At 41.2% G+C, this 18,550-nt stretch overlaps 2 protein-coding genes across 2 annotated transcripts in view; both read right to left on the minus strand.

Moving 5' to 3' along the window:
- Positions 1-647: 647 nt before the first annotated feature.
- Positions 648-7,216, minus strand: EIF3F (eukaryotic translation initiation factor 3 subunit F). Its single transcript, XM_061358712.1, has 8 exons — positions 6,906-7,216; positions 6,760-6,830; positions 6,455-6,534; positions 5,310-5,447; positions 4,150-4,241; positions 3,833-3,969; positions 3,580-3,693; positions 648-2,834 (listed from the first exon to the last, which is right to left on the minus strand). Exons 1-8 carry the CDS (start codon positions 7,189-7,191, stop codon positions 2,757-2,759), a joined length of 996 nt encoding a protein of 331 aa, XP_061214696.1. The 5' UTR covers positions 7,192-7,216; the 3' UTR covers positions 648-2,756.
- TLL2 (tolloid like 2) overlaps positions 6,207-18,550 on the minus strand; it is a 508,271-nt gene continuing 495,927 nt past the window's right edge. The window contains exon 22 of the transcript XR_009726296.1: positions 6,207-6,219. The gene's annotated coding sequence lies outside the window, so the exon portion shown is untranslated. The remainder of the gene's footprint in view (positions 6,220-18,550) is intronic.

An 18,550-nucleotide genomic window follows, 5' to 3' on the forward strand; every position in this document is an offset into this window, starting at 1 on the left:
CTTATCAGTTAGGAAATACTCGAGCATTACCAGCTCCTCCCTACATTTTTAATGTGGCATTTCTATTAAAGATAGTATAACACTGAGTACTTTCATGTGCTTGTGGATTTTACATGCACTTGCTCAAAGATGGGAGCAACCACTGTCTTACTACACTAGGAAGATGTCAGAGCAAAGTGTAGCATCTGCATGCTAATTAACTGCGGGTTGTCAGAAGTCATCATGCTGAGTGGAAAAACACAAGGTTTCACTGCCACTTTGTACTGCCAAGAGATGTTTTGCTGAAACTCTATTCCTTTGTTGAGGCTGACTGAGATTACATGTCTGGAAGGGTCCAAGGCAGCTTTCTGCAGTACACAGTATATCAGAGACTCGATTGTCACAGTAAACTCTGTCATGAATATTGTGTATATTGAGCTCAACTAAGCTAGGATACAAGGAAAGATCTTCCCATCATTTGAGCAATTACATACTTGAGTGCTAGGAGGTGGTTAACAGAGCCGTTTAAACAAGGTATTTTAAAGCCTAATACTTCCGAGGAAAACATGCACACTGCCAGAAATAAACATGTAATACAGTAATGTCCAGTATAGTTGTACTCATTCAGAGAAGACATCTAAGAAAACAAAAAGGCTGAACATACCACCGAGGATACAAAAAATTGTATTAGTAAGGGCACTAATACGTCTAAATATAATAAACACTGTATATAGAAGCATACACAGAGACCTATCTATCCTGACTATTATCAAAGTTATTTGAAGCAACGCATCCTGAACAAACAAAACCCAAGGAAAAACTCCCCTAATTAATCCAAGAAATCTCTGGTTTACAAATCAATAGGAAGTTAAAGCTTGAAATCCTTGGTGATGTTTCTTGACTCCCAAGCTTTCCCCACCAGATTTTCTATTGAACTTCAAGTTTTTAGATAGATTTTCATAAAGTGGAGCAATTCACATACATAAAGTACTTTTAGGAATTCCTGTCTAGACTTTCAAACTCCAGAGAAGCAATGCCTCCTATGTACAGCCAGGCTTTATAATTAAGCAAAATGATGCATTACATTTATGTCTGAAATACTGTCCTTCACAAGAATGGCCACTGAAATTTGAAATCAGGCATTCAAATTTCCAGCAGTAAAGTAAGGTTCACAATGTCCTGTTCACCCAGTAAAAAGGGACAGAATGGATGGAATCAGATACAGGGTTTCTAAACAGGCAATTATTTTTTTTTCATATTTCAGTTCCAAGCATTTGTCATTGTGGTGTCTGACATACAACCAAATCTATGGACTGTCTCTTCTTCTGACACCTCTGCTTTGCAGTGAACCTACCTAGGAAGACATAACCTCTGTCCCTTCTGATGTATAATTAGTCTTCAGGTACTTGCAAGGACTGGCAAATTCTATGATACATTTTCTGTGACAGTGATCACAAATTAATCTTTCTTTTCAGGGCTTTGCATTTTGTGCTTATTAGATAGCATAGCTATTCGACTTGTACAGCATTTAAATTTTTTCTTCTTGCATATTATCTTCTAACATTTAGTTTTCCTAACAGGGAATGGCAAGAGTTTACTGCAGAGGAGAGATCAGGGAAAGGATGTTATCCTTTCTTCCCAAATTTTTTTGTAGTAATCAAGACTTATCCAGCTTTGCTGCTTGCTCTTTCCCTCCACTTATTTCAAGGCTTACTTTAAAGAACACCTTGACCTAAAAATCTGCAAAATATTTAAATGGCCCAAGTTATGAATATTAAGTTTAAAGAAGGGAAACCAAAGATTTTTATTCAGACATAAAAAATGTGAGCCGAGTTTGAACTTACTTAATGCTCACCAATAACATTTTCAAAGAGGTGAGAATCCTTGCTATACCTTCAGTTCTCATGCACCTTGTCCTTGCAATTAGAACTTAGCATTTAGTCACTAGGGGAATTCTCCACATTGGAACCAGTATAGGATCTACAGATCTGTAACCTGAGTCCCAATCCTGGTAAATTTCAAATTCATTTATCAAAACAGATGTGAGGCATCGGAAATCATCATCAGTAATTAGGGGGAACAATTATGTTGTAGAAGAGGGACACTTACAATCCATCATCCAACCTTCCCCCTCAGTATAGCTAAACAGACTTCTAAAAGTCTGAATTCAGTCTCATACTCTGTCAGTACCCTGCTGAAGAAGGGCACATACATAGCACCACTAATAAATCAGTGGCCATAATATCCTGTAGTCCTCCATATTACGCACAACACAAGAAGTCACACTTTCAGTGTGCTTTAACAGCTGAAAAAAAAAACAACAACCACCCTGCAAAAGCCTGCAGAATTGAAGTTGAGTTGCATCCACTCTGGTTTTCTTTCCTGATGTCATGTTATCCCCCCTTTTCTTTCAAAAGTGGATTCATTATACAATAATGAATGAAACAAGTTTTTCTTCTGGACAGAAGCCAATCTTGCCATTGCAATGGAACTTTTTATTTCAATTACAATAAAGCTGTATTTTGTTATACAAGTACATAAACCCAAGTGACAAAAGACTCATGATCAGTTTAAAAATACTGGGCTCATCTAAATTGCAGCAGTTCCCATGAATTTGCTAAACCATGGTAAGGATTTTTCAGGACAATGGAAATAAAGATGTAAACCAAGTCATCTAGGTAATTAAATTAACATCTGGGGAAATTTTGTAACAACATAGAAAAGTGTTTCTTGCCCATTCTTCAGGCTCTTTGACATGTAGGGTGGCACAATTTTCTTTATAAACTCAGAAGTTTTTCATTGAGAGCAATCTGTGACTGTGTGAGGTTTGCCAAGTAGGTTACCATCAGCAAGTCCTGAGAGGAGGAAAAAAAAAAAACAACCCACAGTGATGAGAAATACTAACAAAGATGATAGCCTATTAGGGAGTTAAATTTTTAGCACCTGTAAAGCAGTTTACAGTCGGCTATTAGAAATGCTTCCCTCACAGGAAGAAGGGTTTAACGCTCCCAGAATATGAAACTGCCTGTGAAATTTTAACTCCGAGTTCACGCATGTTAACCAGGCAATTCAAAAGGTATAAGCAAAATTAAAAATTAGTTCCGGTCTTGCAGACTGTGGCTGAACAACACATTCAGAAACTTAGCTTTTGCTTTCTAAAATTCTGTTACAGAAGTAAGGTAGCACACTAAAACCCTGCTCATGTCCTAAATGTTACGCAAGGAGACAGAACTTCAGCTCAGGCAAAGGAAGCTGGCAAGTCACCAGTTGTAGTCCATCCTTGTAATCCATGCTGCTTTAAGCCTGGTAATTTGCATTGTACAGTCACTCTAAAAAGAGTTGGTGCTGGCTTTCAGATTACCTGTATAATCCCTAAGTACTTTAGAACTTACTCTCTCATTCACAATTGCTTTCAAGATTATTATGGTGAACTGATTTATCCACCTTCAGCTCTTAAAACATCAAATTACTGACACAAAAGGGTTGTATCTTAACATGTTTGTATGAAATCAAAGATTGTTTTGATCTCAGACAAACTTGTGTCTGTATGACAAATTTTCAGAATTGCTGTCAACTGAAAAAACTGCATGATGAACTTACATTGATATTGCTGTTCAACATTGTCTCAAAGTCCTCTGGTGAAATCTTTGGCACCTGGTTAATGAGATCCATCAGGAAACGACCAACAGTGTTGTCAGCAGCCACTTTGCCAGACTAAATGTAAGAAACATACACTTCAACATGAGTAAAACTCAGCAAGTTTATGGCCCAGAGAGACAATACAGAAAAAGAAAACCAAGATGCACAAGCTTACATGAAACGTATTTGCTGGCTCATAAAAAGTTTGCCTTACCAACACATCCTCTGCATACTGCAGCACCATGGTGAGGGTGTCCTGAATCCTGGCTGATGCTGACCCCACCTGCTGTAAGTCACTGGACAAGCCAATCACTCGATTAGGGCTAAAACAAGTCTTCATGATAAGATCCACTGCAAGCAAAAGGGGGAAAGTAAAAAAACTGTCACAGAAACCAACTTGTTGAGGACTTCAGCAAGACAGTCTTATTTCAGTAGAATTCACAGAATTGCAATTTTACCAGGGTAAAAAAACCCAACATTAAAACAGTGTCACAACAATGCCTATAGCCAAAATAGGAAGAAAAGATTCACCTCCTATCCGCTCTGTATCATAATAAACATACTTCACTGTCAGAGGTGTGAACATCACGCCCATAGTTTTACCAGGGACTCCCATTGGGGCACTAGGGAAAAAAGAACAACAAAAAGTTCTCAGCATGGATATATTTAAGGGAGGAAGTAATAATTTCCATCTCAATAATATCTGTTAGCACTGAAGTGTAAACATGAATATGTTACTCATTCTTACCAAAATCAGCAATACTAAAACCATGAATAACCGAGGACAGAAAATCAGTCTGCCGTACTATTAACTGCTCATTTTCAAACGAGAATATTCCTAGCTGGTCTGATGTTGTCAGCATGAATGCATGAAGAGCTAAGTATTATCTTTTTAGCCACAGTTCCTTTTTGCTTATAGAGCAGGTATTCCCCTGTCCTGAAATATTCCACACTTTGAGAAATCGCTTAAGTAACAAACAAAAATATGACAGATACAATTACAAAGTGCTCTCAACACTTTTATTATTCCTGTTATTCAAAGTATTTGAAGTGCATTTATGCTTTAAGATGTCATGGAACAGCTTCCTTTTTGAAGATGTGCAGCAGACTTCCACTATAAAGAAAGGCTGGGGTTTTGTTCCTTAAGGAGGAGAGCTCTACAACCAGTGCTAGGAAGAACAGTGAGGGGGAATAGGTTCATTTTTCAATATTTAATCTCCATTATTAATTGATAAAAATTTGAGGGACTGGGGGGGAATGAAGACTGATCAGAAAGATGCAGTTTCAGTTGTTTTAACTACACGAATCCTCCAAGCTGCATAAATAAACTGCCAAGCCGTAAAGCCCGTAACTACAGGCTAGCATTCTGACAGTGTCATGGAAGTTAGTGACATTAACACTAGCTATATGAATCCTGTGAAATGTCACAAAGATGTTCAGAACACTACTAATGAAGTCACAATTCCCCACCCCAATGAAGTAGGAATGGTTAGGTCTTTCATCTTACACTCAGTGGTCAGGACATTCCAATGAGAAGTAAACTTGATCCCTGGATCTCTACTGTGTTTTAGCTACTGCACAGCATTGTTCAAAATGGGACACTGCAGCTCATTATGTTTCTCATTGCCCTGATGTGGTCTTTTTAATAATTCAGATAACTCCCATCCCAGAAATGCAGCCTCCCAGAGTACCTGACATAGGCTTTAATGCTCATGCGTGAATTCTGGAGACTCGTGTCCACAGTGAGATGGATTGGATTATGTGCTTCCCGGCTGTAATATTCATGGATGAGGACAGAATGTTCTGTGATGTCATGGCCTGTTGCATACCTTCAAAAGAAATCACAGGCTGATGAGCCATTCTTCCAACATTCTAGTGCCTGGTGTTTGGTACTGTTGGTATTCAACAGGTTTTTATCCTAAACCACTCATTTCCAAGCACTGAGTTGCAGAAGCATATTAAATACAAGTGTTTTAACTAAGGAATTTGCAGTTTGTAGGAATTACAGAATGAGCATACCCACGGCAAAAACACACACAAGACCAGTGTTGTAGTACCAGACATAAAGAGTTGGTACAGTTGACATCAGACACCCAAGATTCAGTTATCTGACATTATGTTCTGGAGCAACTCTTTAATTCTGTGTAAGTCAAAGCATACCAAACAAATCTGGACCAACCAAGTAGATCTTCCACAAAGCATCTCTCTGCAGGAGGAACAACTCGTTAATCTAGCTCCTTTAACTGCTCTGCAATTAGCTTCACAGGAAAACTCCTGTCATCAGGACTGCACTTTTCTGTGCCATTAGAAGGTGGTTAAGGTCTACTCCACAGGAACAGAACTGAGCTATTCTGTAGGAACAGGGGAGCATTAAAAGACTAATAGAGCCATCCACACACTCAGGCACTGACATCATACTGATCTTGCTTCGCATCCCACACACACATACTCCCACCTTTTCTCAGCAGAGAACTCTGTGTGCTCCAGCTGTTATCACTGATTCCTCCTGAGGCCTTTGGTACTCTAAATTACTCTTCTGTGTACTCCTTTCTTTATAACCAGTCCTTCTAGCAAAGCCATGCAGGCATTCTCAACTCATCACTCCTCTCTGATATCTTTGGTAGATAGATACAAAAACAAATCCTGTACATCTCCAATACCATCTCTTCCTCTTGTGAACTGCAAAAGCTTTACAACTGATTCTATAACAAGAGTTGCAAGATCTTACTGTCACAAGCATTAGTGCTTCTGCTTCTCAACCTGTGACAAGGAGAATGATGTATTTCAATTAGTTAAGGGACCAACAGAACTGCTTGCATGTTCTTGCAGAACTTACCAGCCCAAGATGATCTCGTTAGGAGACACCTTCTTGTGCAACTCATACATGTTTTTGGCAAATTCCATATCGACTGCCACCTAAAAAATGGGACAGGCCCAAGTCAGCTGGTCACAGGGATGCTGAACCCTTAACGGTGGACAACACGGCTATAAACCCTCACGCCGCCATGAGGAGCGGCACATGGGCACCACACACCCCCGGCTCCCCAACAATCGCCGAGAGACCCACCCGCTCTACAGCGCAGCTCGGGTGGGTTGTACAGACCGCAGCCACACCCGCCCGGGCTGTCCCGCACTCCGTACCTCATCTTCGGACTCGTTGTGAGGGACGGAGAAGCAGTTAGTGACCTCCACCGAGTGCTTGTCCACAGTTCCTGCGGGAGGGCAGCACGGTTAGAGGGGCACCGTGGGGGAGGTGGGCTGCTCTCCCAGATGTCGGCGGCTCTTACCCAGCAGCGTCCCGATGACCCGCGCCGCGCCCTCGTTGCGCCGCTCGAAGCTGTCCACGATGGAGGCGAGCACGACCGGGTGCAGCCGCACCACGCGGCCGCCGGGGAACGGGCCCGAGAGCGCAGCCGACAGCGGCGCGGCCGGCGGCGGCAGCGGTGCTGAAGTGGCAGGCGGGAGCGGCGCGGCAGGGGGGGGAGCGTTTCCTGTCGGTGTGGTGGGCGCCGTCGTCGGACTCTGTGCCGGAGCCGCCGCGGGAGCAGCTGGAGAAGGAGCTGTCGCCGCCATTTTGCACTAGAGAAAGGGGGGGAGGGTCCACGATGGCAGTAATTGGCTGATCTGAACGTCTGTCACGCAGCGTTACCTTTCTATTGGGGAAAGGGTTGTGCTAAGGCCCTCCTGCCATCTGTTAACCAATCTGGGGAGAGGGATGAGGGAAGACGCTCTGGTTGGAGGAAGAGCACACTGCCGGTGACTGAAGTCTTACTCACACCCTCTGGGAGCTGGAAAGTTTCTCAGTTGGGTTCTCATGTTTCCCACCTCCCTGCGTGTCTGCTCTCGCTGCCTATTGGCTAGCATCGCCCTTGCCCTCTGGCAAAGCGGGAGGGTTTATGTATTGGCTGTGGCGCTGCTGTTCACCCTGGTGGTGGCTGCGAGAAGGGAAGGTTTGTGTATGTCTATAGTGCCGACCATTCGCCTGCCCGCTTGCTCGCTCGCTCGGTCGAGCAGCAGGGAGCCCTGCTGGAGGCAGGCTGAGCCGGCCCGGGTGTTTCAGAGCTCCCTGTGCCCTTCCAGGCCTTACCATCTCGCTGGCCTTAGGGGTGCCTGTGTATCCAAGGGCCTGCCTTAGTTGGTTGTGTGTTTGTGGCACGTTCCTGGTTATGCTTCAGATCCGTGTTGCCGCCAGCTGTGGGTGAATGCTGAGGTGTTTGGGTAATGATAGTATGGTTCTGGTCACAGTGGCGGGGCTGTTGTATCCCGCTTGTCCTGCTTGTGATGAGGGTAGAGACAGTAGCTCTTTGCCTGCTGCCTTAAAGCTATATAGTGTGTGATGAACATAACAGCCTTCAGAGACGCCACCAAGTGGCCAGCATAGGGAAGAAGATTAGCCAGTAATGCTGTGTGTGAGGGACCCGCAACCCTTCCGGCATTGGGCCTGTGAGGCAGGGAAGTGCTGTTAAGCCGTGTTTTCCAGGCCTTTGTAGTGCGGAAGAGTAAGTGCATGCCAAGTAACATGTAGAGAGCAAATGCTGGCTACCTCTATGCAAGGTTTAAGGGTTACCCAACGAATGGACTTCTTGGATATAACTTGCCTGTTGCTTATAGCTCCCCATGTTTTTGTTCTCAAGCAACAAGACTGTGTAAGTGGGGACAGGTATGGCTGCAGAATGAAGCATGTATGCTTTTGATAACTGCTAAGGAGACTCTATTCTTTTGAATCTCCCTTGTCCCTTTCTTGGCGGTATACTTGCAGGTGTAGCTGTATACTAACAGGAGTAGCAACATGGTAACAGATTAACCTCTAATTCTCTTAGTTCAAAAACTGATTATCATAGTTTTTAATGTTAGTTTGACAAACTTTTAAGGGAGAATTTCAGGTATCATTGAAATGGTAGGACAAGGGTAATGGGATAGAACTTAAATGCGTGGTTCAGGTTAGATGTAAGGAAGAAGCTCTTTATTGTGAGGGTGGTGAGGTGCTGAAATAGGCTGCCTGAGGAAGCTGTGAATGCTCCATCCTTGGCAGTGTTCAAGGTCAGGTTGGAGAGAGCGTTGAGCAACACAGTCTAGCGTGAAGAGTCCCTGCCTATGGGGTTTGGAATTAGATAATCTTAAGGTCCTTTTCAACCCTAGCTATTCTATGATTCTATGTTTGGGAATTTTTCATCTCAAGCTGTTCTTTTCCCACAAGTAAACTGTTTGTGTATGTGTGATTACAAATATATAAACACTGAAAAATCTAGAAGTCTCACCACCTGATAAAATGCTTAGTTTCATGAAACTATGCCAGCCAGAAACCACATCAGTTCTCTGGCACCACTTTGTCTGGGAGGTGGCTGTTTGAATAATTGAGAACATTTCCAGGAGCAGCAAAATACAGTTGTAGTTACTGCCTCAGGTATAATCATCTTTACTCTCTTACAGATCCACTTTGGGCTGACACACCTTCCCATATATGGATTACCAGTTTAAAGTAGTTTTAACATACAGAACCTGATTTTATTGCTTGGTGGCTTTTGGAGTTTTTTCTTCTTTTCAGCTGAGGAGTGAATGTCATCAGTTGATGAGCAGTTTTAACTCAGTCAGTAAAGACAAGTTCCTAAGTAGAAAAGGAGCAGCTCACTAAAGATAATACATTCTGCCCATGTGGTACCAATTTGCTGCTTTTATATAAATGGGGAGCACTTGTCAAAGCTACAAAGGAGAGCTAGTGATTGTGAACAAGAACAGATTTTATCTCTTCATAAAAGCACTTCCTAGTCTGTGTATCAGTAAAAACTGGTTCTCCTATTCTTAGGCTTTCACTGTGCAGCCTTCATTTCTTGTAAGTGTGCCTAGGTCAAATTGCATAAAGCTTTAAAATGTTTCTGTTCCTGGAGCTTTGATGTGTCATTGAGAAGTCTAACATGTGAGGTGTTCTCATTAGAGAGCAGCTGTTTGATCTTGTTCTTGTTTGCATCAAGTGCTTGATTTGACATAGTCAGCTGTAGGTTCAGGTGAAGCAAGCAAGGCTCTTTAAGACCTGCCCATTACACTTTTATGTTGCCACTTTAAAAATTGGTGAACTTAAAGCTGCAGTTGTACTTCAAAACTGGCAACTGTGAAAACCTTCTCATACGTTGACATAAAGCTGCTGGAGAGAATGCCAGGGTGAGTAAAAATTGATAGCCTGTATCTCAAGAGTCAAAGATCAGTGGTTGTCTCGCACAAAACCCACTTCATACAAAGATTGTATAAATCTAACAACTATAAAATCAATCATGTGAGAGTACTTGGAGCAGATGTGTCCAAGCTACAAAACTGTTCTTCCTTGCTGAAAGACTACAGAAAAAAAAAGAGACTTTCATAATTGATACTGTTTTGTAGAATCATAGAATAGTTAGGGTTGGAAGGGACCTTAAGATCATCTAGCTCCAACCCCCCTGCCATGGGTAGGGACACCTCACACTTAACCATGTCACCAAAGGCTCTGTCCAACCTGGCCTTGAACATTGCTAGGGATGGAGCATTCACAGCTTCTTTGGCCAATCCATTCCAGTGCCTTACCACCCTCACAGTAAAGAATTTCCTCCTTATATCCAATCTAAACTTCCCCTGTTTAAGTTTTAACCCATTACCCCTTGTCCTACCACTACAGTCCCTAATGAAGAGTCCCTCCCGAGCATCCTTATAGGCCCCCTCCAGATACTGGAAGGCTGCTATGAGGTCTCCACGCAGCCTTCTCCAGGCTGTACAGCCCCAACTTTCTCAGCCTATCTTCATATGGGAGGTGCTCCAGTCCCCTGATCATCCTCATGGTCCTCCTCACAAAATATCAGTTTATGTTTAGAGTAGGGTAGTTACCAGTGACCCATTAATGGTGCCTTGTTGGAAACTTAGTGTCTGTCAGGTGAGATGATTCAGATGTTCAGATACTACCTCATTACAGTAAAATCTGCCTAGAGGAGAACCAGAAGACACACTTGCGCATGAACATGGATCAGTGTTGTACCTCGGGCTTTCTGATCTCAATTGCTTGGTTTCCTTGTGTCTGGTTTTGTATGATTTCTCTTTACAGTCCTTATGTGTGACTGAGTCGTCATTATTGCATTTGCTGTCATGTCAGCTGCATTTTCACAAATGAGGTGTAATTTCTTTATCAGTAGCTATCTTTTCATTGTACTTATATTACTGGAAGCAACATCATCTCTTGCTCTGAGGAAAAAAATACGTTGCATTACAGGTAACATAAAATAGTTACAATTTATTTGATTCATCATTTCAGGACGTTATTTTATCTGCTTAGTTTCATGGGATTGAATCTGACTTTTTATTCCATCATTGTAAGTCTATTTCCATGCCTGGAATTTCGAGACTGGGTCTCCAGCCTTCATTGTGCTCACAGAGCTCTCTCTTTACCTTCTGTCAATCCAGTTACCAGAACTTGTGTTGCCTACTGGGTTTTTCAGAATTCATATGTTCTGTCTTCTATCCAGGGCTTTTATATGATGTAGACATGGACAATAATTTTGGGTTTTGGTTTTTTGGTTTGTTTGGGTTTTGTGTCTGCCCCTCTCTAGTATTAGTTCCCTTATTTGGTCTTAATGGAATGTCTTAAATACTCGTCTGCTTCTCGTGCATTTGGGTTTGTCAGTAGATGAAAGGCACTTGGTGGCAGCAGCCAATTCTGAGTGTAATGAGTCAGCTGATTCAGCTTTGTGTAATGTTCTGTAGACTACCTTAATTATCAGAGAAATAGCACTGACACATGGGACCACTGAGGTAATGCTTAGAGAGAAAATCCAAATTCTACCTAAAAATAATAAGGCATAGTGTTAACTGCATGCCACACTGATAAAACAATATACCTTCTCTAAAGTTAGAGTGGCAACGGAAGTCATCGTTAGGTGTTAAAAAATAGGACATTAAGGACTGCTGTGTACTTTTTGTCAATATGTGGAAATACAGAGATCCAAACTAATTGCCTCAGACAAGTGTTGAAAATTTTAAATTGTCGAAATGTCCCAAAACCATTTACTTGGCTGTTCATGAATCTCTATGTACCAGTTCCATTGCTTCTGATTACCAGTGAGAGATCTGTCTAAAAAGAGAGAAGGTGACCTGCATTTAAAAGCCGTGGTAAAGGCATTTTGATCTAAAAGGCAGATTTCTGTTGTTGCAATACTGTACCTTCTCCAGTTTCAGTGGAAGCGTATCAGTAACAACTTGGAACAGGCTTTTCCTGAAGAGAGGGTAGGCTTTGTGCTTTTCTTCCTTTTTGCAATTCAGTGCATACTGTTGGGATCAATGGCTAACTGCTTTTATTCCAAATGCTGATAGGATATCCTGAAACAACCTTCTGTTGTCTCATACGATGCCTCTTCCCCAGTATGTACAATCAGATGTTCATTCTTTTTTCCCCAGATGAGTTTGAAAATGCTAGCCCTAATATTCTATATAAAAGCACTAGTGCATTTTATTATAAAGGTCTGCATCACATTTATATCTAGAAAACGGTGAGTGAACTCCTAAAAGCCCTTATGGAACTTATACTGTGAGGATACACACTTGGCCAGATGATGTTTGGAAGTTTGTTTCAGCTGTTTTCAGGGCCAGGTCAAGATAATTTAATTCTTTGATTATTAAGCCAGTATGGGTAAAAAGGTAATCCCCCATACATGCTTGCCTGGTTTTTAGTACTGGCTGCAGGATGTTCAGATACCCATGGCAGGGACTAAGGCTGCTCAAATAATAATGGAAAAGCTTAGCAAGGCGTAATCCCTGAAATTCAGGCTGGACGTGAGGAAGAAATTTTTTATAATGAGGGTGGTAAACCACTGGAACAGGTTGCCCAGAGAAGTGGTAGATGTGCCATCCCCTGCAGACATAGAGGACCAGGCTGGATGGAGATCTGAACAGTCAGATCTAGTTGAAGATGTCCCTGCTCGTTGTAGGGATGTTGACTTTTGAAGGTCTCATCCAACACAAACCAGTCTGTGATAATACAACTGTTGTACCACAGCTTGTTGGGAAAAAACAGAAATATTTAACAGCTATGCCCGAGCTTACATGCGCACATTACAAACATCTGCATAAAGAGAGCTGATGCCAGACATCACTAGAGAAGGCCCCCTGCTTTTTGGACTTTGTATGAGGTAGTTTCATCATTTTATGTATTTAAAGATTAATCACTTATGTTGAGCAGATCATCGTGAACGTTTCAGGTACACAGATAGAAAGACATGAGAGGGAGAACCTTACATGCAGTGTATTAATAATGCCTAGGGCGCGGAAGGGCCCGGCCCTGGGGGTGCTGAGGCGGCGCCTCCCCGCGAGGAGGCGGCAGGCGCTCGCGGTTCGCGCCGGGAAACGCGCACAATCCCTCCTGAATCATTGCCTTGACACCGGCGTCGTGCTTAACTGGGTTTGCTGACTATTGCCCAGAGATGCAATTTTATTTTCCTCCGATACTAAAGCGATTAGATGGCCATGAATACAAACCGCATCCTTTGTAATCACTTAATGCGAATTAATTAGTGACTTATCTCTGCCTGGAGTGAAGCACCGTAAGTGGGAATTTGTGCACAGTACTTTTCCCACCAGTATTTATTATGTGTATTTGACTTGCCAATTCCTTCAGTTAATAAAATTAAGGTAGAATCAATGAGGTGGAATTCATTGATTTTTACCTTAATTCTTCCATGCCATTTCCTATAAGAAGAGAGATTGAATTACAGATGTGCAATCCTGAAATGTGTTGTACAACCCCACATTTTACTGAAATATATGGTATTGAAAGGTGTTTTGTGTCTGATGAAAGCACAAACTCTCCAAGCACTCAGGATGTTCTTGCTGCTTGATGATCTATGATTGTGGTTATTTTCTGCTTTTGACCCAACTCATGTTCACAGTCAGCTTTCAAGTGAGACGCATTTTATATACTACTTGTACTTAAAATTAAGATGGAACGTGCTTGCACTGACCTAGCAAAGCAGTTAGGTGCAATACCTTGCAAGATCAAACATTGTGTCATTATACTACATTCTTCCTGCCTACCCCATGCAGTGAGAAATCAAGAAAACCTGCTTGTGACTCCTGGCTGTTGAGTTGGGTTGTTTTTTCCCAGGGAGTACGAGGCAGAAATGTTGCAGTGCTGCTGTCCTTTCTGGGTAATCAGCTGGAGTAAGTAACTTCTGGCAGGCAGCCTTTACACAGTGTCCCTTTGTCTGCTAACTTGCTGCTACTGTGCTTGACTTAAAAGTGTTTGTAACAGAGCAGTGCTCTGTCCTTGAATACCTACTGGCATCCAAATAAAATGAGGTGTAATGTCACTGATAGCAGATAAGTGTGAAAAATCTTGTGCAAGCAAATTTCAAATATTAAAAATTTTTAACACTTGTAACAGCTAATAATTCATGTGCTGTTGGGAAAATAATCTCTTCTCACAGTCCCTTGTTCTTGTAAAATCACTTTACAGCTTTATTTCTCTTGTCACAAAGCATGGCCTTTCCTTGGTGTCCTTTACAGCATGGGTGAAAGTCACCACTTTCCATACATTTCAGCCCAGACCAGAATTGCTTATGTGCCCAAAAGCATTGACCTAGACCTTTGGGACTGACACTATTAGCTATGTCACTCAGGACAATAATTTGCTTCGGTGTCGTAAGATGGAGTCTGCATGCAGAAGTGAAGCAGCTAGACTGGAAAATACATATTTAATTTGATGGTGTAGGGAGCCTGCTGAGAGACAGAATGGCAAAAAATGTTGTTGTGTGAAAGGTTCTGTGTCTCAGTGTTGTCTGTCCCTTCACAGCTCTGTGCTTTGTCCAGTATGAGGCAGCTGCATCATGATGTGTTGGATGAATAAGTAGGCAATGATGGAGAAGGTAAGAAGATAATAATTTACATACAGAAATGGGAGCTGGAAGGAACTGTGGTAACGAAATCTAGGTGACAGTTTCTGTGTAGGAGCATGGGAGACCTGAGGGCCCATCACATTTCTGTTAATGGCATCTTGGGCAATGTTAAGACAAGTCATCCATACAACTGAAGTAATGATGGAAACATGCTTTGGGTAGTGTTTTAGCTCTTTCAATGTGAAGTGTTTGAGAAATAGATAGTATTCCTCTCCTATCTGGCCGTTTACTTTGGGGAAGTAATTTAACATTTAAATCTCAATTATTCGCTTCTGTAAAGTGTGACTAATGATATTGTAGTGGCTAAGTTTGTATATAGGACATGCACAGATGGTCTACTGCGGAAAGGCAGGAAAGACCTTACCCTTTAAGGAAACAGTTTTGAGAGGAAGCTGAAGAGTAAATTTCCTGACCCAGAGACTCTGAAATTTGGAGAGGGAGGAAGTGCTTAAGCGGGAGCCTAAGAAGGAGAACAGTAACTGTCTTTGCACTGTTTTCCAACAATAAAGGGAAATAATTCTTTAGCTGAGGTGAGTTCATGCTGTTAAGACCTCAGGCGTAGCAGCAAAATTTGATTGCATTTTATATCAAACCTGCTTATCATCAAACTTGGACTATACTATAGTATTTCAAAGGACTGCTTTTGCTAGATGCTGTCCTAACCAATCTGTAGATTTATAATACTCCAAGCGGTGACATATAAATTCACCTTCTGTATTCTGTTTGCCAATTGGTCTTTCTGTATCAGAAAGTGTTATACAGCATTGGCTGAGTGATCTGCATAGGGCTGGTTGGATGGGTCTGAACAAATAAAGAATTGATGCCAAGCTGCCCAGTACTCCAGCTGAATCACAAGCCTTTACAGCCATGCTCAACTTGAGTTATTGTGGCAGATAGGGGAGTACACAACACAAGTAATTAGGCTGCTCAGGTGGGATTTTCAGTCCCTTCCCAAAAGTCAGCTTTCTGTTTGTAGCTACAACTTCACAGCTAATTTATTTCATCTATTGTAATTTGAACTGAAAGGTTCAGAATTTCCAGAGCTGTTTTTAGATGTTCTGGGGATTTTCTGTTCTAATTCTCTCAAACATTTGGGATTTGCCATTTACTAATCTGAATTCTGACTTGCACCCTTTTCCATCTTGTTTCGTGTTTTGGTGTTTTATTTTGTGGTGTTTTTTGTTGGTTTTTTTTTTTGTGTGGTTTTTTTTTTTCTCATTGAAATAAAAAGAGCTGGTCCAGCAGTGAAATGTCATCCCAGTCATTTGTTTCCATAGCTGCCAGCAAGGCAGCCATCTGCTAATCGCAAAACTTAGGTGAGAGATCCCTCACCATGCCCACTCATCTTCTCTTATCTAGCTCTGTCTAGAAAGCTTTCTTTTATATTCGCTGCCCTTTGAAGTCTACACTGGATTCTGTCTCTCTCTGAAAACACTGTAAGACTTTTCTCCCAGATCATTCTGGTTTTAGGCATTTTTCTTAACAAATATTAATAAATTGCCAAATTTTTAAACATGCCAGTATCTTACACTTCATCTGTATACACCTTGGGATATTCTGTAGAGCTCATTAACAGAATGATCAGGTTAGTAAGTACATCTTATCTTAAAGACAGTGAAATTCACCTTTTGTGTATTTATGCCTTGTCCCAGTTTAACAAACCTGATAAGTAAAACCCTTCCTCATTTCTGAAATATTTCTGAATGGTAGGAGAAACCTACCCAAAAAAAAGACCTTGTTTTGTCTTTATAGTAAGAAGCCTCCCAATGGCTTTAAAAGATCAGAATATGTAGGTGTTGCAGCCTTACTATTCAGTTTTCACTCCTCCTATACCTCATTTAATGTTTTAAAAATTAGGTAGCCAAAAATTTACTGGGTGATACTTTTCTAGCAATTCCTGTTCCAGGAACACAAGCATGGGTGGTATTTCCATAATCTATCATTTTCTGTCTTGGGTGATTGTCCATTATTTGGAGCCTGGACTCCTCATGTTCTCTCTGTGGTTAATGGTAAGAGAAGTACCTCCAGAAGGCAATTCAGTCACCTTGCTAAAGTCTAATATATAGGCTTTATATTAATTAATACCTCTTAAGGTAATTATCACTCTGAGTATTTATTGTACAGGGAGTCTATAGAGCCTAGACAGCTAACGTAAGCATCTAATCTGCTTGATACAAACCATCTGAATGCAGCCCTAACCTGTGAAAACAGGATGACAACATGAAGTGAAGAACTTAGGTGGCATCAGCCTGTGATAGTGCTGGCCAGCAGTGGAGTAGTTGAAATCTGAGTGTTTGTGAATAAAAGGGAGGCTGGACTAACAACTTACTTTTCTGTTCTTGCTTCTACACTCTAATAACTAGCTCATTATTGCATTCTAGCTCATTCTGAGCGTGCCAGCCCCTGTGGCTTCAAATATCTCTAAAATTTATTAGAAACAGAAGAACAGAAATTAAAGACTCATTTTAGGGGTAGTGCCGCATCTCTCCAGCAAAATGAAAGTCTAGAGCGTTGCACTTTGGAAACTTATGCTTTCAGAGTCATAGAGGTTAAGAGCTTAGGTGTACATTGTGCCTCCTGGAACTGAGTCAAATTTTACCTCGGTCCATATGGTGTCTATTGGCTGATGTGGTGTTCAGATATATCTAGTCTGTAAGAAACACTAAACTTGGGGCCATAGATAAAATATTGGTCATCAGTATGTAGTTTAGAGTCCTTCTGCATCAGAGTAAGATATGGATAATAACACCCCCTTGCTTTACAGGAGAATTATGGAAACAGCTATTTTAGTCTATTAGAAGCTTTGGGTATTCTCTCCTAGGAGATGTATGAGTAATGTAGAAAAATAGAGGGAGTGTAAAAAAGCTTCTCTGTATTTCTTCTGTAAAACATTCTGAGACCGGCAGTCTGCAACCTTTCAGCAGTGTTTAAATTCATTTTCTTGAAAAGAAAAGCATCTTGCTCTCTGTGGTAGTTTGCTGTTTCCCTGTTTGAAATCAACTAGTAGAACCCCAGAGGGTTTCACAAACAGCTGACCATTAAACACAGTCAGGAACAAAGATCAATTGAAAGCACATTTAGATTTAAGCTTCCTGGCCTGCTTTTAATTTCTTCAAATCAGCATTGGGAGTTATTGCTGTGGTCAGTCTCAACTTCTATTTGTTCAATGGCTAATTCATATAAACAATCAACTTTAGGGATGCCTAACTGCCCTTTTTTTTTGTTGCTGTTTTAATTTATTTTTATATACATCTTCCAAATATTCCCAAAGTTATCAAATAATTATGGTTTAAAATGCAAAAAATGCTAAATAGAAACACGTTATTGGAAACAGAACTTTATTTATGAGTCTAGAGGAAGCTTGAGAGAAAGAATATGGGTCATGGTGCCTTTAAAGCTTTGGTAGCTTTCCTGAGTCTGGGATCTGGATCTGTGGCAGTATTGATTGTTGTTTCTGTTCTGATGGAGTTACACAGGCACAAAAGGATGTACAGCTCCAAAGAGTTTGCAGTTGAGATGGAAATCAGGAATAGTCAGTGGCTGGGCTGAGCTTACTTAATGCCTTGGAACTGGAAGGGAATCCTAAATGTAGTTTGTAGCAACGTCAGGGCATTAAAATGACTGAAGCACCCGAAATTCTGCCCATAGCTATTCTGAGTCTGGAACGCTTTCTCTATGTAAGGTGCCATGCAAGTGTATTGCCACCAAAAGTGTGATACCAAACACATTTTATTTTGTTGCAAGTCTTGCAATAATTGTTGGATTTGGATTTGGGGCTTGCTTTTCTTTTTATGGTTTTAATTCTTAATGTTACAAAAGAAAATTATTACCATAGGAATGCTGTATCAAGCAAATATTGTTTTGTCAATATGCCAAAACTTTCACCCACTTTCACAGATTTGGGGATTGTTAAGTAGTATGAATATTGAAAGCTGATGGCAATATAGCATCACTGTCAAGATGAAAATAATAATTAAAATACAAAAATACATACGTTTGTGTTGAATGCATTAGAACAAATGTATCAGCAA

The sequence above is a fragment of the Neopsephotus bourkii genome, unplaced genomic scaffold (genome assembly GCF_033783945.1).
Source record: "Neopsephotus bourkii isolate Nb327-2 ecotype Australia unplaced genomic scaffold, CSIRO-AGI_Nbou_v1 NB_951, whole genome shotgun sequence".
NCBI lineage: Eukaryota > Metazoa > Chordata > Aves > Psittaciformes > Psittacidae > Neopsephotus > Neopsephotus bourkii.